Source organism: Sciurus carolinensis, chromosome 2, assembly GCF_902686445.1.
Source record: "Sciurus carolinensis chromosome 2, mSciCar1.2, whole genome shotgun sequence".
Taxonomy (NCBI): Eukaryota; Metazoa; Chordata; class Mammalia; order Rodentia; family Sciuridae; genus Sciurus; species Sciurus carolinensis.
This window is the reverse complement of record NC_062214.1, coordinates 161,326,044-161,353,738: the sequence shown is the minus strand read 5'-3', so window position 1 is coordinate 161,353,738 and position 27,695 is coordinate 161,326,044. Positions and strand designations below refer to the sequence as shown.

The window sequence follows — 27,695 nt, the reverse complement described above, 5'->3', positions numbered from 1 at the left end:
GGATAAAGCAGGAGGATTGCAAGTTCAAGGCCAGCTTCAGCAACTTAGGGAGGCCCTAAGCAACTTAATCAAACCCTTTCTCAAAATTTAAAAAAAATTTTTTTTTAAAGGGTTGGGGATGTGGCTCAGTGGTTAAGCACCCCTGGGTTCAATTCCTGATACCAAAAAATAAACAAATAACACTGAAACCATGTACTTATGACTTAGTGCACTTACTTTATTATAATCAAGTTGGTAATATAAATAGCTTAATTCAATAGGTAAGCAGTATTTGGATATCACCTTTTAATTCTGATAACATTGTTATATAAATGTTTCATTTGTACTGTTCAATAAACACCACTTTCATTCACATTTAAAGTAAATCTATCAAGTGATTCATACCTTATCTTCAAAGTATACTCATAAAATCCATTCTAGCTTAAGCACTACATTTGTCAGATATACCATGTAACAACATATCTGCTTAACACAATTTTATTACTTTTACCTATATTTTTGCTAAGATTCAAGGTGTATTCAATTGACGACAATCATAAAAAGATTGATAATGGGGTATGAGTAATTTGTAAATACTAATAGGGATGCAAACTTACAGTCCTTTTGGAGAAAAATTTGGTATATATACAGTTTGACCCAGCAGATTCATGTGTAGATTAATCCAACAGAAATATCAATATAGGGGAACCAAGATATAAGCATAAATAAATGAAACATTGTTGGAAACAGTGACAAATAAATTTGTACAGAAGGGGCTGGGGCTGCAGCTCAGTGGTAGTGCACTTGTCTCACACATGTGGAGCGTTGGGTTCGATCCTCAGCACCACATAAAAATATTGTCCATCCACAACTAAAAAAATTTTTTAAAAATCTGTACAGAAAAGGTCATACATCAGGTCCGAGATTTCTATCCTTAGAAAGGTCCACTTCCAAGGCTGGCCTTGGCTAATATCTGGGATCTTGGCTGGTGAAATTGTTCCATACTCTAAACCGAGCTTATTTTGCTTAGCATATTCTCCAACTCTATCCATTGACCAACAACCCATAAATTTCATTCTTCTTTAAAGTTAAGTAATGTTCCATTGTATATATATAACACATTTTCTTTATCCATTCATCTGTTGAAGGACACCTAGGTTGGTTCCATAGTTTAGCTATTGAGTGGAGCTGCTATAAACACTGATGTGGCTGTGTCACTGTAGTATGCCAATTTTAAGTCCTTTGAGTAAACCAAAGGTCAAATGTTTTCTGATATGCGGATGATATGCTAGGGAAGACTAGAGTTACTTTAGATTAAGTAGAGGGGAGTGAAGGGAGGGGAAGATGTAATGGGGTAGGAAGGATAGTAGAGTGAAACAGACATTACCTTATTTACATATATGACTGCAAGACTGATGTGATCCCACGATATGTACAATAAGATTAGAAATTATACTCTATTTATGATTCAAAATGCATAAATATATTCTACTGTCATGTATAACTAATTAGAACAAATAGAAATATTTTTTAAAAATCTAAACCTGGAAATATGACATTATCATGGAAATGATGAGGTTATTATACAAGCCAATGCCACACAGCATTGGGACTCAATTGATTTTAAAATGAACTTACCTTACTGTTTAAGACATTTTTTGAGTTTTACTGCTTAGAGTCAAAAGCACTCCTCTGGATTTCCATTTCTGTTGGCTCATATAAAAAGACACTGAAATTATAGGCCTGAACTCTAGGTTTATATCCAACACATCACTTACTAACTTCATGAATGTGAGGAAAGCACATCCCATCCTGAGGTAAGTTTCTCTGTTGTACAAATGAAATGGCATCCTGTATTTTGTAAGTACTACTGTAAAAGAGATTGAGACTCAGTGTGTTAGCTGGGCAATACTGATAAATGTTAATGATCACAAGAATGGGAGCCTAACTAGAGGAAGATATATTCCATGCTTGTATAATCATATCAAAATGGATTTTATTGTCATATACAACTAAAAATAACCAATAAATTTTTTAAAATGTCAGTGATCAAACAGGTTGTAGCAAATAACCTGGTATCAAGTGGCCAACAGTGGAACCACAATGAGTGTTCCAATCCCAGAATCCCAGAAGTTCTGCCCAATGTCCACATTATGAAAACTGCTCCAACTATTACCAGACAAGTCTAATAGTTAAGGGAAATACCTACTTTTAGTAACTACTATGGTAGCATGAATTTTAATAAATGCAAGTTACATATGGGTCAGCATTAGTATTTTAATGCAAAAAGATTACATATAAGATATACATTTTCACTTCACAGGACATTCACAGATTTGGATTTATTATTCAACCAGGATTTTAAATTCCTGAATCTTACAATGTTGGAAAACAACATGAAGCATAACCAACAGTAAGGCAGGTTGAACCAGCATCTTAGTGGTGCATGCCTGTAATTCCAGTGGCTTGGGAGACTCAGGCTGGAGGTTCATGAGTTCAAAGCCAGCCTCAGCAATTTAGTGGTCCTAAGCAATTCTGCAAGACCCTGTCTGTAAATAAAATATAAAAAGGTGGCTGGGGATGTGGCTCAGTGGTTAAGTACCCCTGGATTTAATCCTCCATATCACACACACACACACAAAAAGACAGGTTGAACCAACCATATGGAATGGAAATGGTTTGCTACTGGCAGCAATCAAACATCATAGCTCAAGCAATCTCTATTTAAATGTCTGCAATGAGAAATTAAGTTGGGTTCAGTCATGAAGTTATAGAACTATTTTCTGTGATTACCAAATATTCTGTACCAGAGATACATTCTGAACTTTATATTACTACTCTCAAAGGTTTTATTAGAAATAATATGTAAGTATTACACTTAAACTTTATTAAGTACTCTTTATGGATACAAATATATATATATATATACACATATACACAAACACAGATGAATACATACACGTATATATTAGACCAAGGAGAGCTTTAAAACAAGCACTAAAGAATATGTAATTAATTGTAGAAGTAGAAAATGAGTTGTGAACTTAAGTTATTAAATCACATAAGCTACTGAACTTCATATGTTTCATATTGAGCTTAAGTTTCATGTTAAAAAATAAAGCAAATAAGGCAAAAATTTTATTAAACTTAACCACACAATAGGAAAAACTAGTAAATATATATCATATACAAATCCATTACCATAGATACAAAATTCACTTACATGTAATAAATAAATTTCAATAAAAAATTTAAATAAGTTGTTAATATTACCAGAACTGTTAAGACAATAGACTATCACAGAAAGTTATAGGATAGGAAGTGGCAATAATCTGAAAATAACAGGATTATTCCTATAATATTCTTAATGCAAATTTTACCTCTATTTATATGGATTTTATAACAGAAAATTAAAAATTAAATTTCAGAGTAAACTCATACTCCAACTCTTAAACTGTTAAGATATTCTCATTTCAAAGAAATAACTGTTTCCCAGAAGAATTATTTTTAATACTGGCAGTTCTTCTGTTCACAAAATATAAATCTTTTCTTCTGTCAGAAAGCTCAAAATTTAAAAGTTTACATCAGGCTCTTCATTCAGTGTTTTCTTTTCCTCTTGGGTACAGTGAACTCTAAAGACATAAAGAAATTAGTCAGTTCTAAAGAAAAAAAGTAACACTTAAGTGATAATAATGTACATTTAAACTATGTGGACATTTAACTGGTATAATACAAGAATGCCCTCCCAGCAAAGACACAAAAATCCTAAGCCTGACATGTACGTGAATTTTCTTCTTTGAAATAATATTGCAGTTTAAAACTCACTATCTCCATTGAGACAGTAAGATCTCAATCTCACTGAAATGCCATTCTATTGAGATAATGGATCTCAGTCATCTTAAATCCTACTTAATAATCAGTAAGTTACTTTGAAGATGTCTCATGGATGTATGCCCTCCCTGTAATTAGCAATGTCCCAGGGTGCCAGATGTGAAAGGTATCTAGGCCAGGGCTATGAGAGATTAAGTGTCTAAGACTTCAATTTCATTTCAATTAAACCTGAAAATAAAACCTAAAACACTAGTGCCATCCATCTTTCCTGCTACCATAGTAGATGTTGTAACCAACAGCTAAAGAAGTATCCATCTTTAACAGAAGACACAAAAACATGAAAATTAGGAAAGATTGTGTATCCACCAAGGAAAAACACAAGGAATGGCAGGGAAAACACAAGGAAAGGGGAAAAAATTAGGAAAAAAAGAAAACAGATTCCTAGAAAAGAATGGCAGTGGGGATGAAAAGTAAAGTGAGTCAAGAGAACTCTGTCCAGATGGCAGAGCAGAGGTCTGGCAGAGCTTTTTTTAAGAAGATGAAACTGACAGATCCTAACAGGTATCAGTATTCATTCATTTATTGTATTATCATTCACTTTCAAGTGTCATATAATGGTATGACGAATACTGAATTTCCCGAGAGCCAAAGACAGAAGGATCACAAGAACACACAAATATGTTTTTCAAGGATTCTAAATCTTGATGCTCTATGAGCATGTTTCCTTCACTAGTTTGTTTGACAAACTTTTATCTGTACCTGTTTCGCTAAAACTTTCAGTCTCCTCTTCCTCTTCTGCAATTACAGGCATACTCAGACTTAAGGACGTTTCTTCCTTATGTACATTCTTCACGTTACCTGTAAACATTTAGAAATATTTGGAAAAATGATTTTACATGAAAACTTTACACAATGTCATTCCAGTAACATAAATACTAGAATGGTTTCAGTTTTGTTTTGAAACCAAAACTGAAATTATAAGGGTAAACAGAAATATGCATTCTAGAATACATATCTTTTTTAAAAGTATGATCATATACATATCTATGCTTTAAAAAGTCTCTAATTCTTCCACTAAAGAAAATGGAGACAGGCCCAGTGGCACACACCTGTAATCCCAGCAGCTGGGGAGGCAGAGGCAGGAGGATCAAGTTTAAAGCCAGCCTCAGCAACAGCAAGGCACTAAGCAACATGGTGAGATCCTATCTCTAAATAAAATACAAAAAAAGGCTAGGGATGTGGCACAGTGGTTGAGTGCCCCTGAGTTCAGTCCTCAGTACCACCCCCAGCCCCCCAAAAAGAAAAGAAAAATAGAAAAAGAGGAGAGGCAAAATTAGCCCAAAACACAGATATCTCATTTGGTCTTTATTATAAACAACAGGATATATATCTGTACACATCACAGAATTATCATGTGGGTTACATTGATTTTATCTAATTAATCACAAATTAATTTTAAAATTGAACAGCCTTCTGTTTTTCAGTTTTGTAGGTGTGTGTGTGTATGTGTGTGTGTTAGGGACTGAACCCAAGGCCTTGTGCTGCTCAGCATGCATTCTACCACTGAGCTATGGCCCCAGCCAGTTCTATTTTTTAATAAGACACATTTTCTTCTTCCAACACATGTTCTACAAGATATTTCTCCAGTTATAATTTATCTCTGACTTTCCACTTAAAAAAAAAACAACTAGATATTTTCTACGTAATTTCCACATCACCAGAGCAACCCCATATACATTTTATTCCTTATGCAGGTTGTTCTCCACCATACCTAGACCACTTCATATGTTATTTATTAATCCATTTCTTCATAGTCTGCATCTTCCCCTCTCTTCACTCCCCTATACCTAATCAAAAGTAACTCTGTTCTTCCCTAGTGCTGCCCCCCACCACCACCTTAATGTGAATTAGCCTCCACATAACACAGAAAACATTCAGCCTTTGGTTTTTTAGAATTGGCTTATTTCATTTAACATGATATTCTCCAACCTCTTCTACTGACCAGCAAATACCATAATTTCATTCTTTTTTTAAAGCTGAGTAATATTCCATAATACACACACACACACCACATTTTCTTTATCCATTCATCTGTTGAAGGGCACCCATGTTGGTTTCATAGTTTAGCTATTGTGAGTTGAGCTGCTATAAACATTGATGTGGCTGCATCACTGTAGTATGCTCGTTTTAAGTCCTTTAGGTATAAACCGAGGAGTGGTATAGCTGGGTCAAATGGTGGTCCATTCCATGTTTTCTGAGGAATCTCCATACTGCTTTCTATAATGGTTGCATCAATTTGCATTACCACCAGAAATGTATAAGTGTACCTTTTTCCCCACATTCCTGCCAACACTTATTGTTGCTTGTATTCTTGATAATTGCCCATTCTGATTGGAGTGATTTGAAATCTTAAGAGTAGTTTTGATTTGCATTTCTCCAATTGCTAGAGATGTTGAACATTTTTTCACTTATAAATTTTTCAGTTTTTCACAAAACAATAATTAGTACCACCTGCCCAAAATTACTAATATTGTTCTTCACAATCTTTTAGCCATATCCATCTATACTGTTAATGATTTTTAAAAATCCATATTTACTTAAAAGAATCTATCCAACAATGTCAAGGGAAGGATTTCTGAGTTAAAAATGACAGCTGAGAAGCAAAGTTTCATCTTGTCAATGGGGGATTAACAAGGTTTTAGAGATCTATTTCTACATTCAATCAACAACATTGTTAAGAAACTCTTAAAAAAAAAAAATACAGTGTTTTACCCATCTAGAGTTAGCCAGGGAACCAGAATCACACAAAACTTCAGGACATTTACCTCAAAGTCCACCTACTCACAGGCGTGTTCCTCAGACCTCTACCCAGAATCATTTATTGTATATAAAACTGAAATGAATGGTTAACCAGCTTCCTTAGTCATTACAAGTGTATAGGCAGCCAAAAATTGCTACATGGCTACACACCGAAAGAGACCCAGTTACAGTAAAGGTCACAGAAAAACCTTTTTTCAAAAAGAAGGCCTAAGTATGAAGTACTGCAGCATGAAGCCATTTAGTATAAAATAAATTGCCTTACATAGTCAAAATACTTCCTGATAGGATTATTGTATTATAAAACCTAGAAAAATAATACGTTCATGATAATAACAATGAATCATCGGGAGAAATAAAATTATGTTCAGGATGGAATGCTCTAGAAATGAGAGAGCATAAAATACATTTTTAGGTATTTTCCTACATATGAAAATGATAAAAGAACACTAGAAAACAAGAAACTTTGAAAGAAAACAATATATAAAGGTATCAACCAAATTAACTTAAAATTTTTAAAGTAACTTTTGACATTTAAATCATTAACCTCCAGTATCCACAAAACTAACTCCCCAGAAAGAGTCAGGTGGACAGTTTTACCATGCTTGTGTGGAACGCACCTGTCAGTCACAGACCAAATGGCTACTAGACATGCAGTGAGAATACAACTAAGAACGAACTTAATTTGAGTGCATGTCTAATCTGAGTTGCAGATCCACATATTCCCAATTATCTAAGAGGTAGCACAGTTAATGACTCAGGTCTGGATTCAGATAGATTCATACAAGTCTCAGTTTTGCTATTTATTATCCAGGTGACCCTGGACGTATGAGAAAAATGTAAGTAGATGGCAAGCATTACATAAATCATGGCTGCCATCATCTTTACCATCATGTCACTACTATCAGAGATGTCCTTACAACATTCATGTCACATTCTACAAGAATGATGAACAAGTATAATTGAAACTTAATTAAGACAAGTAAATTCAATCAATGAACTAGACACCTATTTACGTGCCAGAGAGCTACTACAGGAACTGAATCTGCAAAGACAGACTGGGGCAAACTCCCCCAAATGAAATCCTCCTCATACCATCCATATTTCTCCAACACTGAAGACACCAATGCCCCCAATGGCTTAGGCACTCAGCGTTCTTGTCATGTCCCCTTCCATCAGTCTTCAGGTTTGCTCTCATAGCTATTAGCCTCTCTGTAAATTCCTACAACTACCTGGCTAGATAGTCATTACTCCTAAACCTGAACTACTGCACCAGCCTTCTACATATTCCTTTTTTCAGCCTGTTATCTCCTACCTACCATACTACTCCCAGATTGATTTTTTCCAAGGAAAACCCCTATTGTGCCACTTCATTTCAAAAGTTTCAGAAAACACCCCTTCAGCTAAGTTTAAGCTTCTTGATTGTACAGTTAAGGTAGAGTCACAATATAATCCAACGTTTTTCCAGCATTATTAATAGTGAATACATCTTTTATACTCCAACCAAAATGAACCCCTCACTCTACGTCCCAGGTACTTTTGTCTTTTTTTCATGATCCCTCTGCTTGTCTTAATCTATGGACTTTCTCTAGCTTTTTAATAACTGCAAAGTATTCCTATGTAGGGACTGACAATTTCATCTACTCAAATTTTTAAATGTTATATATTTGAGCTGTTTATAGTCTTTGCCATTTCAAACAATCCTGCAATGAAATGTCTTTGTGCATTTGTCATCTGAACAGAATGAATTCCTAGAAATTGAATTGCTACTAAGTTACATGGTGTGCACAATGACAGATATTTCAAATTGCTGTCTGAAAAGGATGTGCCAATTTACTCTCCCACTTAAATTCAGAGATTTTTATGTCCTTGCACTTTCATTATCGTGGGTATTCAGTTATTTTTAATCTTTTTGACCTATCAAATGATATCAAAATCATGTTTTAATTTATACTTCTTTAATTATTAACAAAATTAAATATATGTGTTAGTCAGCTTTGTGTCACTATGACTAAAATACCTGATAAGAATAACTTAGAGGAGGAAATACTTATTTTGGCTCACAGTTCCAGAGGTTTAGTTCATGGTCAGCCAAGTCCAACTCTGGGCCCAAGGTGAAGCAGACCATCAAGGCAGAAGCAGGTGTGGTAGAGGAGCACTGCTCCATTCATGGCAGCCAGGAAGCAAAGAAAGGAAAGGTGGGAAGGAGCCACAGGGAAGATGACCTCTCCAGGGCAAACCCCTTGACCCACGTCCTCTAGTCACGCCCCACCTACCTACAGTTACCACCCAGGCAGTCCATTCAAACTAGGATGGACTGATTACATCACAGCTCTCACAATCTAATCATTTTACTTCTGAATACTCCTGCATTAACACAGGAGCTTTTGGAAGACGCGCCACATCCAAACAATAACACTCTTTATATATACATTTACGTTAATCTTGTTTGTGAATTGCCTATTCATGTCCTAAACCCATTTTTCTACCGAGTCTTATTCTTATCAACTTGTAAGAGCTCTTCTAAAATAAGAAATTTTAAATTATCATACATTCATAGTTTTATAATATTTTTTGCCTTTTATGTAATATAAAGCTCTTCTTTCTGAAAAAACTCTGAAATCAAAAATAGATTTTCCACCAGGTATGATATTACATACCTGTAATCACAGCTACTTGGGAGGCTGAAGCAGGAGGATCACAAGTTCAAGGCCAAGCTGGGCAACTTAGCTAGACCTACTTAAAAATAAATTAAAAGGGCTGGGACGTAGCTCAATGGTATAGTACTTGACCAGCATGAGTGATGTCTGGGGGGTTTAAAAAAAAAAAAAAAAAAAATATATATATATAATGTATGTATTTTTTTTATTTCCCTACTTTAAAGAGAAACTATGAAGCACTTAGATCTTTATTCAGGTAATTACCTCTCCTTTACTTCAGAGATTTTATAATATCATAAGAGCTACAAAGCATGTTAGCTGAAATACTTAAGCTATGATCAAAGATCTGAATTCAGGTCATATTTAATTATACTTTCTTTCTTTCTCATGGGTTAAATTCTTGCTGACACCACAAATAAATTCAATTAACAAATCTCAGATGTGTTACAGAGCCTGTATGTATGCTAATTTCAGAGTTTATAAAATCACATTTTTCAGTTAACTATGTTAAGTAATAAAATATGGTTGGCTGGTGAAGGAAGTGATTTTTCATAAATTATACCTGTCAAACATTAAATATGAAAGGAACTTTCATTAAATTTCTTTCCCATCTTGCACTTGTTCTTTAGCAACAGAAAAAAACTTTTTCAGGTGTTTAAGAAGCAATTTGATCAGCTCACATCCCTGCTGCATTTGCACTAAGGTCAATTACTAATAAAAAGTATGTGTGTAGGTTTTTAAATCTAAGAATCTTTGATTTTAGGAAAAAATGTTAATGCACAAGAAATTCACTTTTTTAAATATAATCAAATAAAAAAGAATCTTTTTCTTGCCTCTGGGTTTGTTTTGTTTGTTGGTCAGGTTTATTAAAGTATGAACTTACAATAAAATTCATGATTTTAATGCACAGACATAGGAGTTAACTATAGATGTGCAATCCTTACACCAATCAAAATACATAACATTTCCATCACCCCAACAATTTCCCTTGTGACCTCAGTAATCAAAATCTTTCCCTAGTCCCTAGCAACCATTGATCTATTTTCTGTCCTTATAGATTTGCCTTTTCCAGATTGTCATACAAATAGAATTGTAGAATATGTACTCTTATGATTGGCTTCTTACACCTAACAAGTGTACACAACAATCATCCATGTTGTTAAAAATACCAGTAGTCCTTGTGCTGCCAAGTAATATTTCATTGTGTAGATGGATATACCACAGTTTATTTAATTCCCAGCAGAGGGGTATTTAGCCTGTTTGAAGTTTTTGCAATTATGAACAAACTTTGTGAACAAATTTTTGTGCAAACATAAATATTCATTTCAATTGAGTAAATATCAAGGAATAGGTAAATATATATTTAGTTTTACTAAAAATTGGCAGTTTTCCAAAGCAATTATACCATTCTGAATTCCCACCAGAAATGCATGAAGATTCTACTTGTGCAGAACCCTCATCAGTTATTATGATCACTTTGTTTCTTAGGTTTTATAGGAATGTCACTGTGGTTTTAGTTTACATTTCCCTAATAACTAAAGTTGTTGAGCACCTTTTCATGTGTTTATATGACATACACATATTTTCTTTAATGAAATATTTTACATATTTCATTGAATAGGTTATTTATTTATTATTGTGTTTTAAGAGTTCTTTATGTAGTCTAAATATAAGACTTATGGTTCTATTTTGCAAATATCTTCTCCCAGTGACTTGTCTCTTCATTTTTTTAATGACTTCCAAAGACAAGGATTTTAACTTTGAGTAAGTCTAATTTATCAATTTTTTCTTTTATGCCTTGTGGGTTTATTGTGTATGTGTTACTGGGGGTTGAACCCAGGGTCTCACATATTCTGCAAGAGCTCTACCACTGAGCTACATCCCCAGTCCTTTTTATTTTGAGATATGATCTGGCTAAGTTGCCAAGGCAGGCTCAAACTTGCAATCCCCCTGCCTCAGTGTCCCAGTAGCTGGAATTACAGGAATGAAACACTATGCCCAGTTATGCCTTGTGTTTTCATGTTATATATAAAAATATTTTGATTTTAAGTCCTTTGGGTATAGGCCGAGGAGTGGGATAACTGGGTCAAATGATGTTTCCATTCCAAGTTTTCCAAGGAATCTCCACACTGCTTTCCAGAGTGGCTGCACTAATTTGCAGCCCCACCAGCAATGTACGAGTGTACCTTTTTCCCACATCCTCACCAACACCTATTGTTGCTTGTATTCTTGATAATCGCCATTCTAATTAGGGTGAAATGGAATCTTAGGATAGTTTTGATTTGCATTTCTCTTATTACTAAAGATGTTGAACATTTTTTCATATATCTGTTGAGGGCTTGTAGATCTTCTTCTGTGAAGTGTCTGTTTATTTCCTTAGCACATTTGTTTACTGGGTTATTTGTATTCTTGGTGTAGAGTTTTTTGAGTTCTTTATAGATTCTGGAAATTAGTGCTCTATCTGAAGTATGAGTGACAAAGATTTTCTCCCACTCTGTAGGCTCTCTCTTTGCATTACTGATAGTTTCCTTTGCTGAGAGAAAGCTATTTAGTTTGAATCTATCCCAGTTATTGATTCTTGCTTTTATTTCTTGTGCTATGGGAGTCCTGTTAAGGAAGTCTGATCCTATGCCGACATGTTGAAGATTTGGACCTACTTTTTCTTCTTAAAATCAGCATACTACAGAGATACAGCCACATCAATGTTCATAGCTGCTCAATTCACCATAGCCAGATTGTGGAACCAACCTAGACGCCCTTCAGTTGATGAATGAACAAAGAAACTGTGGTGTATATATATACATACATATATATATATAATGGAATATTACTCAGCCATAAAAAATAAAAAGGACGAATAATCTCACTGATAAGCAGATGATGACACATAATGTGGGGTGGGAGCAGAGCAAGAATGGAGGAAGGAGGGACTATATAGAGGGAAAAGAGGGGTGGGGGGGAGGAAAAAAATAACAGAATGAATCAAAAACTATTACCCTAGGTAATTGTATGATTACACAAATGGTATGCCTCTACTTCATGTACAGAGAAGATGTATCCCATTTGTTTACAATAAAAATAAATTTAAAAATTTTTTTTTTTTTTTTGTCTAGCTGGGCGTGGTGGAGTATGCCTGTAATCCCAGCAGCTTGGGAGGCTGAGACAGGAGGATTGCGAGTACAAAGCCAGCCTCAGCAACCTAGAAAGGCCCTAAGCAACTCAGTGAGACACTGTCACTAAATAAAATACAAAAAAGGGCTGGGGCTGGCTGGGGATGTGGCTCAGTGGTTGAGTACCCCTGGGTTCAATCCCTGGTACCAGGTATTTTAAAAAAAAAAAATCTTTGTCTAATGTGAGAACACAAACATTTTTTTTCTTCATTTTCTTCCACAAGTTATGTAATTATGAGTTTTACATTTAGACCTATGATCCATTTTGAATTATTTTATATATAATGAGTCAAGGATATTTTTTAATATGGGCATAAAAATATAACAGCACCATTTATTAAAGACTATTGTTTCTCCACTGAATTGCCTCTGTATCTTTGTCAAAACCAAAACTGACTATATATGTATGAAATTATTCAACATCTGTTCCACTGACCTATGTGCATATTATGTGCATATATTCTTCTCATAGGTACTATACTATCTTACTTTCCAAAGACTTACAGTTATTTTCCAAAACTGTTCTGACTGCTCTAGTTCCTCTTCATTTCCACATATAATTAAAAATCAATTTGTTAATTTATACAAAATAACTGTTGGAATTTTTCATTGGGATTTCATTGACTCTATAGAGAAATCTGGGATTAGTTGACATCTTAATATTGGGTCTGCCCATTAATAAAGATCATACATGTCTCCACTTAATTTAGGTCTTCTTTGATTTCCTTCACCAATATTTTATAATTTTCAGCATACAGATTATGCACATATTTTGTCAACTATATACCTAAGTAATTTGCATTTCAGATGTTATACTTTTTCAAATAATTTCAATTTCTAATGATTCATTGTTAGTATAGAGAAATATTAACCCTGTACCTTGTAACCTTGCTAAATCCAATTATTGAGGGTTTTGGGTATATCTCAGTGGCAGAACCCTTACTTCACATGCACAAGGTTCAAAACCCAACACTGAAAAAATAAGCAATTCACTAATTATTAGTTCTGGTAGCTATTTTGTAGATTTTTGGATTTTCTACAGAAAAGCTAATTTTATTTGAAAACAAGCATATTATTTCTTCCTTTCCAATCCAAAGGTCATTTTTTTTTTTTTCTTGCCTTACTACACTGGTTAGGACTTCCAGCATATGTTTAATAGAAATAATAAAAGCAGGCATCCTTGTTTATTCTCAGTTTTGGGGGAAATCATTATTTTACCAATAAGTATGATGTTAGCCATAGGTTTTCAAAGAAGTCCTTAAACAGACCAAGTAAGTGTGCTTCTAGTCCTAATTTGCTCAGGGTTATCTTGAGTAGATGCTGGATTTTATCAAATATTTTATCTACATCTCTTGAGATGATTATATTTTATTTGGCTAGTATGATGAATTACATTGGTTTATGTCAAACCAATCTTATATTTCTGGGACAAATCTGAGTTATTCATAATATCATTGGCCTTCTAATATACCATTGGATTCAAATTGCTAATATTTTGTCAGGATTTTTTTACATGTATGCTCTTGAAGAATACTGATTTGTCTTTAGTTTTCTTATAATGTCATAAAGATGGAAAGTTTTCCCTCTTCTATTTTCTGAAAGAATCTGTATAGGATTGATATTTTTCCTTTCTTAAATATATTGCTGAAATGCCCAGTAAAGCCATCTAGGAGTTTAATTTCTTTAGTAAAAATAGGGCTATTCAGATTTTCTGTTTCTTCATATGTCAATTTTGGAAACAATTTTTCCATTTTATTTAGCTATCTAACTTACTGAAGTAAATGCATAATTTTTTCTCATTAACCTTTTCATCTCTGTAAGGTTTATAGTGGGATCCCTTACCTTACTAAATTTTTTTTTTTATTCCTTTCTTCACCCACCCCAGCAAATTCTCTCTGGGAATTTTTTAGACATAAAATCAGTCATTTACAAATCAAGAAAATTTTGTAGCCTCCCTGATTCCCTATCTCATTTCACTCTCCTACCTAATTACACTGACTAGTTCTTTTAAAGCAAATAAAACTAATTCCTCTAGTATTACTAGTAAACATGAAGTGGTTTATAGTTTATCTCACACACACACATACATACACAGTCTATATGCACGTGCACACAAACACACACTTCAAAAATTAAATATACAACTTTCTAGTTCTTTATCTATAATAGGAATTGATGTACTATGATTCCCTAGACCAAATCTGGCCCATCACCTCCTCTGTAAATTCAGTTTTACTGGAACATGGTCATACTCATTTGTTTTTGAATTGTCTGTAGCTATTTTCACATTACAATGGCAGTTGAGTAGCAGTGACAGAGATGGTATGGCTCACGAAAACCAAAATATTTGTTATCTGGCTACATAAACAGTTTGCTGAACTGCTGATCAAGAGGATTTTTTTTTTTTTTTTTTTTTAATCAAGATTGGATGCTGGATATGCTGCATATTATTGATTGTCCTCTTTGGTAACTACTAAAATTAAATCCACATCTTCCCCTTTAAAATATTTATATGATAAATTATATTAACAGATTACAATCAATTGCATGATGTTTGAAGCATCCTGGGAAAGTGTACTATAGTAAGGTTTTTTTCTGTCTGATTCTTTTTGATACATGTAATTCAATAAGTGAATTTGGTCTATATAGTCTCCTATGTATTTGCTAGCTTTGTAAAAAGTAAAAAATTTTCCTTTAAGAATTTTTTTTTTTTTTTTTTTGCGGTGCTGGGGATCAAACCCAGGGCCTCGTGCTTGACAGGCAAGCACTCTGCCAACTGAGCCATCTCCCCAGCCCGAATTTTTTAACCACCCTTAACAAATAAGGTATATATCCTCCTCTGAATTCTCAGTGCACTTCAAGCAATTATTATAGCACTTAATCATATCTGAAATATACAAAAGATACTTAAAACTTTAATTCTCCCTCACTGCCTCAATACAGAAAGAAAAAAAAACACATTAAAAAACTGTGTATATTATCTTCACATACTCCTGAGATAGCCTGAGGTAGCTAGAAATGTATTTGATAGAATTAAATATTTATATACTCATTAATATGTTAATATTTCTAATGCTTTTATTTCCGCCCCAAGCCTGTTAATCAACTTTATGTATGATCTATTTACTTGTGCAATTTAAAAAAAAATCAAACTATTAAAGTACATTGTCATTTAAGAACCAAATAGCAAAAGTAATTTTACAGATACAGTATTTCAAAAGAAAACAGAGACAGCTTAATTAGTATAACTACAGGAAAATATTTTATGGAATGCATTATTTATCATTAGCTTATTCTACACACAAATTTGATGTACACCAAAAACAATTACTAACAAAGCATGCACTGTATAATTCTTCACTAATTCTAAAACTATCTAGTTATATCACTTTGACAAGTTATTTAATCTATATGGGCCTAAATTTGTCATCTATGAAGAATAAATATAACTCCTCAGGTCTCTTTAGCAACAAGATCCCAAGTATCTAAGAAAATGAATTTACTTTTAATATAAATCCCACAATGTTCTCAAACAAGTCTTATTCTCCTTAATTAAAAAAACAAAGGTGTGGGGAAGTTGTAAATAAGACTCATTCTGCCTCGTTGAGTCTTGGTAAGACTTAAGAGGTACCTTTGTTTCTGGAAGCCATCTTCCTTCCTGCTGACTTCAGCGCTCCTCTGGTTCTTTTTTTCTTAGTTGTTTCTGTTTGTACTTGACCAGATGCAGAATCAGAGTCAGAAGAGTCAAGCTTGACTTGACGATGCCTTCTTGACTTAGATGCCTTAAAAGACAGAAATCCAATTAACTACAATGAACTACAAAAATGAATCCAACTGACAGATAATTTAGAAGAAAAGAAAAATACATAGACACAAGGCAAGATTTATAAAAGTAAAGCATTTAACTATCACACTGATTTGCTTAATAAAACTACTCAAACCACGTAGTCTTTTACTTATAACAGTTTCCTGCAGATGTAATCATCATTTACTCACACTGGGTTAAAATGCAATTGTTCTGACATCTGGGCTGGTTAGGAATACTGTTTTAATTTTTTTGGGGGGGGGGTACTGGAGATTGAACACAGGGGCACTCAACCACTGAGTCACATCCTCAGGCCTCTTTTATAATTTATTTAGAGACAGGGTCTCACTGAGTTGCTTAGGGCCTCACTAAGTTGCTGAGGCTGTCTTTGAACTCATGATCCTTTTGCCTCTGCCTCCTGAACTGCTTGGATTACAAGTGTGCACTACCACACCCAGTCTAATCCTATTTCTAATAACCTATTCTCCCTTAATTCTAATAACTTTATTTTCCTTAGGTATCACGATGTGTTTTCAATAGATTTACATGCCTGACTCCAAGTGTGGTCACGTGGCCCAGAGCTGACCAAAATGAGTTTCACATCCCCATGGCCACTGTTATTTATTTGTTTCAGGGATTGGCATGTAAGGTATGTCATAGCTAATGTAATTCTATTTAGAACTGCTTAACCATTGGAAAGGAAACATTTGTCCTTTCTTCTGAACCTAAAGCTGGGAACATGCAACCCTAGAGCTGTCACAGACAGCATTTAGAGACAATGACAGCAATATACAACATCAGAAATGGAGGCTTAGTCCTAACAATGTCTGTGTTAGGGCCAGCTAGTCAAGGACTCCGTAGTTTTATCAGTCAAGGAATTCCCTTACTTGCTTAAGCAAAAAGGTTTCAGTTAATGTCATATATGCAGCACAGATATTAACAATTCATAAAACGCAACTGATTTTGTACCACAAAAAAGGGGAGAAAAACCCCACAACCATGCAATGACACACACTTAATCTATAAAGAACACCATTTAATTGTCTAATGATTTAAAAACTTATTTGACAATGTCAAAGATATACATAGACATTAATTAGCAACAAATTACATATATGAAAAGAGTTCTGGTTAAAAAGAGTTAGAAATAATTAATTGGCCTTGATGTCTTCATTTACTAATACTTCATACTCAATTTATTATGGTATAACAAATAAATAACACATAACCAATCTAGAGTCCCATTTAATTTTTTTTACTTTATCACTTTTGATTTCTACAGTTAGAAAGTGATAATACTTTCCCATAAAATAAACATACCTAGATTTGTGAGAAAAATACATGGAATTAAACACACATACTTATCAGTACTCCCTCTTGAAACCACACTAAAATAACAGTAAAAGAATAAAAATGCATAAACTCACAATAACAGAGACAGCAGGAAACAATACAACTATTAAAGGAATAAAATTCTGGAAGATGGAAAGTGAAAAGTGAGCAATAGCTGACTTAACAAAATGAAGAAGGTTAAAACCTACTTGCCTGCACTGAGGAAGTAAGTAAAAATTTAGCAAGCTCATCCAAATCGGCCAGAAATTGGAGCCAGTGGAAATGGGACTAAAAAAATGGATGGATATCTTGAAAATATCCAAGGTAATAGTGTCCTATTCCCCAGTCTCCTCCCATAAAAAACAGAAGCTTTCTCTCTACAGTCAGAGAGGCTATAGACTTAAGGAAACTGTTATAGCTAAGGAACTAAGGCCTCTTTGTGAAAACAGAGAGGTTGAGGGCAACCTGTATAAGGAATGGAGAGTCTCTGGATGACTCTGCAAGCTCCTAGAACACTGGCAGCTGAGCTTTTTTCCCAGTCCCACCCCAAGACAAAGAAACAAAAGATTATTCTCTGGTAAAAATGACAGGACTCAAGAAAAAGATATGTAGCAGTTAAAAATCTGGGTCTTCCTATTAATCACTCTTAAATATGAACAGACATCTAAGGATCTTTCATCTTTTACAAAATAAGTCAGTAAAATCAAAGACAGAGATCAAAATAAACAAAAAAGAAATTCAAAGGAAATAAGCAACATCAAAAAACCGATGAAAAAAATGATACTGCGTACTGAGGTAGGGGAATTATTTTTTAAAGTAAGAGAAACAGTATAAGAAAAATTCTTAGTAATGAAAACATGTATCAGTAGAAAAATCAATTTAATGGTTCAGAAGATAATGCTAAAAAAAACTCTGATAAAAGAAAAAGATCAAAAATTTTAAAAATGGTCAAGAAAAGAAAAATACTGTGAAGGATATCATCAAAGAATTACAAAAAATTCCTCAGAACCCAAGGTTATGAGATGGAAAGGATGGCCACCATGAGAGCCAAGGACAATGAATGCAAAGGAGCTACACCAAGTTCCATCACCCCGGAGCTTGCAAACTTCAGGGATAAAGAGAAAACCCCAAAACCTTCCAGGATCAGAAATAGTAAAAAGAGAAAAAGCTGAAGATGGTTGTCTCTCAAGTTCAGGAATACAGGGGTAGGAAATGATGGAGCAGCAAACTGTTGGGTTATACATATGATTGTTGGGTTATTATTTGACTTTTAAACTACATGTATTACATCAATGGAAAAAACCAAAATAGAATTTAAAAACATCCAACTTTCAAATTACATTATTAAAGAAATAACTTACCTGAACAACAACTGAAAAGGCTTTCGATTTTATTTTTGCTAATGATTCTGCCCTTTCACATCTCTAGAAGAAAAATAAATAAGAAGGGAAAAAAAAAATAGATGTTAGGTGAAATTATGAATACTCAAGTATTTGCAACGAGAAGTAAGATTCAAGACTGAAGGTAGAGTAAAAGAAACTAATGCTTACTAAGCTCAACTGAGTACTAACACATTGAATAGACATAGCAGATGCCATAATATCACCCTCACAGTTACTGTTCATTTCATTCAGGTCTCCAGGAGGATAATGTGAACAAAAGCCTGGGTGATCTGGCAGAGCCCTTGTCTGCCATTTTTTCCTCACCTGCCTGATCTCAAAGATGGTTCATGCACTAACATGGATGAAAACTAAGGAGACAGGAAACAGTATATAACCATTTGGGTTCATAGTGGTTGAAAGGTTAAAAAGTTAGAAAAAAAGACATTAAAAGCTTTCCCTTGTCCCCCTTTGAACTGAAGGCATGTTCAACCATCATCATTATCACTAAGAATTATTATCCTTACTCCCTACCTATACCTGATGTGTTTTTATAAGATTTTTCAGTAACGAACAGACTAACTTTTCACAGAATCCATGATTCAGAGTTTTCTCTGATATTATTATAATGCTGATCAAAGGCCATACATAATGTTCAATATATAGAATTATATCAATATCAATACAAAATGAAAAAAGCTGATCAAACTTCAGCAATCATATAGCAATTATCTGACCTTTGATTCTTGTGAATTTCCTTCCTTCTTTTCTTCTCCATCTTTATTTTTTGATTTTAAGGATGGATTCTAAAAAAGCAAAAAAGTTATTTATAGAGAACATATACACATATGTATAATTTAATTAATTATAAATCAACTTTACAAGAGTGAGGATAATTACTTCACTTTTAGTGCCATTTTAATTATACAGAATGGATTTCATTGTGGCATATCTATACAGGCAACCAGCACACTTGATTACTTTTAATTACTAAAAAACCAAAAGATCATTTCACATTACTGCAACATAGGTCACTACATGACTTGAAGATCACAATTAGGTTTCAGAACAGTTAAAATTCATCAATAAAATATCTATTTTCTTCAACAATAAAGTAACCAGAAATTGATTTTATTTTTTATTTTTTTTCCTGGAAGTGTTTATTAAGTAAAATAGAATCATAATTTCAACGGTAAATTTGGCAAGTCTGGCACTAGATTTCTGGAGTAAAAGAATTTCTCCACCTGAAAAGGCCAATGTGGAATACAGGCAAGATAAATACTTTTGGATTGGAAAATTAAACTAAAAATTTATGTTGATGAGACTTGCAAATGGGTAAGACGCACCAGGTAAAGAAAGTGGTAAGAGAAACACATGCTCTGCCACCGTGGGCAAAGTCACCACTCCAGTCCAGGATCTGCTACCATGCAGGAAAGTGAGACCAGTGCCATTCTGATTTATAAATGAAGTATTTTCTGGAATTTTAGGTGAAGTCTACAAATATTTACATATTGATCACTAATTCAAAATTTTACAATATTGGAATCAATACTATGCCAAACAAACACATCTATATGCCACATGTGGCCCAAAGACTGCTAGTTTGTAACCTCTGGAAAACACCAAATTACAAGAAGTATAAGTCAGTGGTATAACAAGAATATCCATGTGTGTGTTGTGTATTTCATTTCTAAGGGCAGATGATGCCACATGACTAGTGACTGACAAAGCCTTAAGTAGAAAGGTAAAGCCCTTTAAATCTTCACTTTACAGGAAAGTAGCCACTAAACCAGGCTGCGCTCACCCATGTCTAAATGTGTATGTACAATGTACAGGTAAGGCATCAAACATGCAGCTACTTACCTTCCTGTCTTTATGCCACTGCTGATGCTCCAAAACTATGTTCTTAATACTATCCAAAAAATCATCCTTTATCAAGCTGAGGGCTTTGTCTGGCTTGGATTTATCAGCTGAAATGATATGTTTCATGTTCTGATAATGATCATGAACATTCAACATTTCCTAAAAGTAAAAAGATGAGTTTTTTATTTTTATTTATTTTTGGTACTGGGGATTGAAGTCAGATGGGCTTTACCACAGAGCCACACATCCCCAGAACTTTTTTTTTTTTTTAATTTTGAGACAGGGTATCACTAAGTTGCTGAGGCTGGCCTTGAACTTGTGATCCTCCTGCCTCAAGTCACTGGGTTAACAGGTACGTACCACCATGTCTGACTTGAAGTACATTTATTTTCTCATACTTCTTTCTCACTAAGCAGCTAGAGGAAAAGAACCTAGTTTTTAATCATACTTCAAATGCTTAGATGTTTCCTAAACGATGAATTTCCTTCCCCAGTTCCAGTTCAGATCAGTCCCTTACTATCCAACCAATAGGCACTGTATTGATTCAGAAATGAATATGAACCTTAAGCCCATTACTTCAGAGATTTGGTAAACATTTACAAACATCACAGATGCAACCTGACAGGCTGATGCTCCTTGGGGAATCCAGATAAACAGAGCAAATCAAAGATCTGATCCCTCTTTTAATGCTGATTTAAGAAGAAAGTGAACAAGACAGGGAAAAACAGAAGTCACATTTATTAAGGGTCTATATTCCATATGCCAAAATATTAGGCCATCACCTTATATCAATTTTCACACTGAGGTGAAAGAAAGACAGCAATCCCAGTCAGGTATAGCAGTGTAAGCCTGTAGTCCCAACTATTAAAAACCATGACCAAGGTGTTCCCTTTCTTTCCCCACTATATATGTTCCTTTGAAATTCATTGACTAGAAGGCTATAACCCTATAGTGGAATTTTATTTTAACCTAAGGCAATGCTTTTCTATTTATATAAAAGTCTGTGTAAAAGGAGATTTTCTTAATAGTGCACAATTGTAATAAAATATCAAAGTATATTAGATTTAAAAACCATAATGCATATCCATAAATCCTGATTTCAAATGTTTGTCAAAATAGCCTCATTGTTTTAATGATAGGTTTTTACGTATTATATAAAGAAACTTAGGAAATAAATTTCTACTGTTAAAAAAACATAGAATAAAGTTATTTTAAACTCTTGCTTTTCAACCTAACAAAAAACACGAATGGTTATTTTAGTATGTGAATCCACAGATTCTGAATCTAAAAGTATTCTACATCTTTCTGTTTCTCATGCTTCAAGATTTATAAAGTTTAATACATTTTAGGGTATTCTATTTCTGACACTTTAAAGGAAGTAAGAGTACTCTGTGATTGGTCAAAATCAGTAGAAAAATTGTCAATATCCAGTAGATGAAGTTATAACCTCAATGTATAACCAGCAATACTTTTTTTAATTTCAAGAATATAAAATCAAACTTACCTCTAATACATCAGAAGTGATAAGTTTCATTACACGGTCATCTGGATCCTTAAATTCTTCTGTAACTTCAGCTCGTTGAATTTTCTTCTTCATTCTATATGAAAGCTATATAACAAATATCTTTTTAAATGGGTGCATTTTAAAGGATATTTTTAAAGTACTGAAATATAAATTAGCAATAAAAACTTGTCTATCAGTAAGCATGAATAAAACAAAAGCAGCCCTATGTGTATATTTGTTAAATAGCTATTTTCCAAAGACTACTAGACTTCTGAATTATTCCAGTAGATATCATGCCACATGCTTACAAATTCAGATGAGATTCAGAGAAGCTACGTGATTTGCCGGGTAATGGCAGAAGTAGAAACTTTTTTAGTCCTCTTCAACCTAGTGTTCCAACTGTCACAAGACTGAAGAAATGACAGATTTTAATGGAAGTTTCAACTTTTCATCAATGACATATTAAAATTTCCTGGTCCTCTTTTAGTAAATTCTCTGATGTTTGAATAAAGAAAAGCATGAGCAAATGCAGATGCCTAATCTCACTTCCTTTTACAATAATTTACTTAATACATAGTATTCAGAAATATACTGCATTCAAAAGCTTTTGTTTGCAGGAAAAAATCAGAAAAAATTTTCTTCTATTTTGAGTAGGCTACAAATTTTAAATATTATTATTAGTCTTTCCATTTTTCTGCAAAGTGAGGTACTTTATGGACAACAAAGTATAACTTCTCTTTAAAAAACAAAACAGTTATTTTAGGCAACATACCAGTTTAGGCATTGCTGTAAAGTGAAATGCTTTGTCTAGTCGTAACTTCCTAAAAATATAAGCAGCATCAAAATGTTGTGCATTTATTAAATCTTGCTGAAATTTTAAAACTTCATCCCAATCCTTCAGGGCAACTCTGATCTGCAACCAGAAAGAGTAAGTCTTTTTTCATAAATGTATTATAAATTTAAAACACTGCCATTTCTATTAAGTCAGTTTATTATGCAACACTGTCACATTTCTGCTGTGAAAAAAACAATTCACCAACATTACCTTTTGTTTTGGTTGACATAGCTGGGTATTATATAATCCATATAGCAGATACAAAGCACCAACTCTTATCTGGAAGGTGTATGGAGGTAAAAAATACCTCCAAGCCAAAGCTAAAGCTTCCTTTGTAAATGTGTTCTTTTCTAAATTTCTCATTTTGCCACTAGAAAACATAAAGAAAATATATTATGATTCATTAAGTAAATAAAAGATGAACAAAAATCAGAAACGAGTATATAGTTATTTAAACAACAGTTGTTAATAATTGGATGAAGATTCAATGGCTGATCCTTCAAGATTCAAGCACAAAGAGTTAATTGTCTGCTTGTGAGGCACAAGCAACCACTAAACAAAATACAGCTTGAAGATCAAAGAAGGGGCTTGAAATTACTACTAGAGAAACATTTAAAACATCTAATATTAAAACAACGGTCATGTTACAAAACCAAAAACTGTGTGTAATCCAATATATCAGGGATTTGCATTTAACCTCCACTATCCTTGAGAAGTCTAGGTGAAAAAGTTAGAGAAACAATACAGTATAGTCTACCCTCCCATTCTCCAGAGACTGCAAAGCTAAATCATAGGAAAGAAGAAGAGCAGGGATGTAAAGTCAAATTCAATCAACTCCCAAAAGCTTTGTCCAACCATCCAATGGGGAATAAATCTCTCTTAGAAATCAATGTTATAACATAGGAAATATATTTTTCATGAACATACATAGCATAGTTAATATGATACCCCAAATTGTGTCAAGTTAACCAAAACTAAAAACAAACAAACAGCAAGATCACAAAAATGTCAACATAACATCCTTCTTACAACTGTGGATAAGGCAATGAAGGAAGTCATATTTTGAACATATTAGGGATAGTTTTCTATATGAAACCTGAAATCAGGAGACAAGTGCCTAATTTTTAATACAACCTTAGCTAAATGCCTCAAAGTGTATTATTTAATAGATACAAGTAACTGACACAAAATGCAAATAAGAATATGTAGAAATTTTCATTTTATATCAGCAGTACAACACAATCGCCATGTAGAATAAAACAATTAGCCATGCAGCTAGTAAGCACAGGCTGTGTTATATCTGATTAAAAGTAGGAAGGGTAATCCATTGGTTCCTCAGATAATATTTCCCTATTAGCTAAAAATTGGGTAACCCTAGAAAAATTTCCCTGAAATGCCCTTTTTTACAAAAAGGAGTATATGAAAGAACACTGATTTTGGAAACAGGCAGGACAAACACAGTGCACACCTGTAATCTAAGTTACTTGAGAGGCTAAGGCAGAAGAATGACAAGTGTGAGGCCAAGCAGGGAAACCTAGCGAAACTCTGTCTCTAAAAACAAAATAAAAAGCTCGGTAGTAGAGTGCTTGCTACCATGTGTGAGGCCCTGGGTTCAATCTCCAATACTGCAAAAACAAAAACAAAAAGAGGGAGGCATACAGGTCTCAATATCTGCTCTACCACCTTCTCTAACTGCAATGTGAAGGAAATTACTTCAACCTTCTTAAACCTCAATTTCCTCACCTGTAAAACAAGGATAATTACATCTGCTTTCAGAGTTGTTCTATGGAGTAAATTATATGCTATAAATGAATTACATTTAGTTTTTTTTTAAATAGTTCTCCTTTCATTAACTATACAATAAATAGGCCCTCATCCTCTATCTCCAGTAATTTACAAACTACCTAGGCAGTTTACAACAACAAAGAAAAAAGAGAACTTTTATATTTTACTCAGCAAAAGAGTTTTAGTTATAAGGTTTCATTTATTCAGTCATTTAGCCTTTTCAATATTATATGTGCTGTGCTAATGGGAACACCAGATTCATCCATTCACCGTCCTTAGAGTCCAATCTAGTGGAGGGAAAATTGAAAAGTAATAATAATGAACATTTAGTGAGCTCTTGCAAACATTTAATATTTATTAGTTCATTTAATCCTCATAGCTACCATAAAGGTTTATCATTGCCTCTATTTTACAAATAAGGAAGCTCAAGCAAATAACTTACACCAAAACCCAGTTAGGGGACCTCTGCATTCAAATTCAGATAGCTGGGCTCCATGGTCTGTCTGCACTCTTAACTATCCTATACTGCCGCTTCAACTGCACAATAAAATGTGATAAGTTGTGAGAAAAAATAAGAACAGGGTACTGGGGGCCGGGGTTGGGGGGATAGAGCATGAACACCCAGCTTAGTGCAGAAAGGCAAAAGATATCCCTAAGGAATTGTCATCTGGACATAAATGTGGGTGAAGAATAAAGGGGACAAACAAATGGGAGAAGCGGGTAAGCTCCAGGCTTAGTGGAGAGCCAAAGGCAATTGCTGGAACAAGATAGTTAATGCATGGAGGACACTGGGAAGGAGGATGGAGAGATGAGCAGAGGTCAGTTACCGAGAGTTGCCAGCCATGTTAGAGAATTTGAGCTTTATCCCAAAGACAAGGGTAACACTGAAAGGTGGTAAGCAGAGAAGTGACGTGATTAATTTTGCACTTTAAAAAGACAATGTTGGTTGTTGCATGAAAACTGAATTCAATCGTGTAGGATTTTATCTTTGCTCGTGCGACTGTTTTGTTTTTTAAGCATGGGATTTTAGAACCAAACGAGGAAGTCATAAGATAATGGCCTGGGTCAGGGTGGAGGTAGAAAGAGATGAAGAGTTTAGAAGGGCGGCTAGGCATAAATGTATATTTAGGAAGAGGCATCAAAAGGATGCAATCGAGGCCCAATGAATCACTAAGGGAAAGTGCAAACAGAAGAAGGCCCGGGAGAGATGGCGACACCTTTGGAGACTGCCCTCTTAGCCATTCCCACGTGCGACACTACAGATTCGAAGGAAGCAACTTTCTGAGCCGCCGGCGGGAGGGAAGAGAGGCAGGAGTGGAGAAACACCCACCAGAAGATGGTCCCGAACTTCATGTTCCTCCAGAGTTCCGTGAAGTCCTCGAAGCGAACGCTGTCAGTCTCCTGGAATCGACTGAGAAGCGCTTCACAATCGGTCTGCAGGCCCGGAGGAGTCCCCATACCTAACACCCCACGCACACCACGAACCCACCAGCCTGCGGCAGTTGCCGAGAAAACTGGGTCGGGAAACCCCGCCCCCTGCGACGTGACGCACGCGCGCTCCGTGTCGTTCTATCCGGCACCTTCCGCTCCGCCTTCATCCGGGCCTGTACTACAGTTGGTGTGCTTATTGCGCATGCGTTTACCATAGCCGCTGGCCGAGCTCTCAGTTCAAATCCTGAGGGTTCTTTCGCTTTTTTAAAGTGACCCTGAGGCGACAAAAGTCAACAACCTCAACCCCACTACACGTGGAAAGAGGAGCTAAAGACGAGCGCTTATAAGAAAATGAGCTAAACTCGTTCTCTCTCATTGCTGAGATCCTTTATAGTCTGCCCTCTTTATGTTGTGCTTAATTTTTGGCTCTCTTATTCCTGGTAGTCTACAACCACCCTCGAGACAAGGAGCTATATTTCGTACCCTCTTGTAAACAGCCCTTTCACCACAAGACACAACACACACACCCCAATCTGGAACAGAATTTGCAGAGTATCTACTTATTGTTTGGCTGAATTGGCTCTCTAAACTGTACCTCTTAGCTTTTCCCAGGAGCTAGCTATGAAGTAATATTTGTGCTTCAGAAATTTCTAAGATTGGAAGGCATGCTGTTAGTCTTAGAAGTATCCTGACATAATAAAAAAAAAAAAGCACTGGGCTTTCTGTCTGTGGATAGAGGATCAACTCACATAATGTTCCTGATCATTGCCCGTTTTTAGATTTTTAAAATATTGTATGTAAATAGAAAGCTTATGTGATATATGAAATACGCAGAGTAGGAAAACAAACCCCTGTGCACTTTCTTCCTATTTAGGAACCAGAACATTACCAACACCCTCTTATCAATCTTGAATTCCTCTGACCCATCAGCCAGACTTTTCCCCAACTTAGTAACGTCTACCCTGCACTTTCTTATTCTTTTGCATATATTTTATCACATATGTTTGTATCTCTAAGCAATGTAGTTCTTAGTTGTGGTTGGTTTTAAGTTCTATGAAAATGGTGTTGCAATTTATAATACATATTCTTTGAATTGCTTTTTTGTTTGTTTGTTTCCTTTTAAAACAAGGTCTCCCCAAATTTCTAAGGCTGGCCATCAAATTTGCAATCCTCCTATTTCTGCCTCCTGAGTTGCTGGAATTACAGGTGTGCACCACATCCAGTTCTTTGACTTGCTTTCTAAACTTAATAATATTGTTCATAAGATTCATGTTGTTATTCATAAATGTAGTTCATTAATTTTT

At 34.6% G+C, this 27,695-nt stretch overlaps 1 protein-coding gene across 1 annotated transcript; it reads right to left on the bottom strand.

The window, feature by feature from the left end:
• Positions 1-1,141: 1,141 nt before the first annotated feature.
• Snapc1 (small nuclear RNA activating complex polypeptide 1) lies at positions 1,142-26,486 on the bottom strand. Its single transcript, XM_047540065.1, has 10 exons — positions 26,291-26,486; positions 23,386-23,545; positions 23,113-23,253; positions 22,341-22,445; positions 20,837-20,995; positions 19,711-19,779; positions 18,956-19,018; positions 16,089-16,239; positions 4,570-4,668; positions 1,142-3,611 (listed from the first exon to the last, which is right to left on the bottom strand). The coding sequence occupies exons 1-10, from the start codon at positions 26,416-26,418 to the stop codon at positions 3,577-3,579; spliced, it is 1,110 nt and encodes a 369-aa protein (XP_047396021.1). The 5' UTR covers positions 26,419-26,486; the 3' UTR covers positions 1,142-3,576.
• Positions 26,487-27,695: the final 1,209 nt, after the last annotated feature.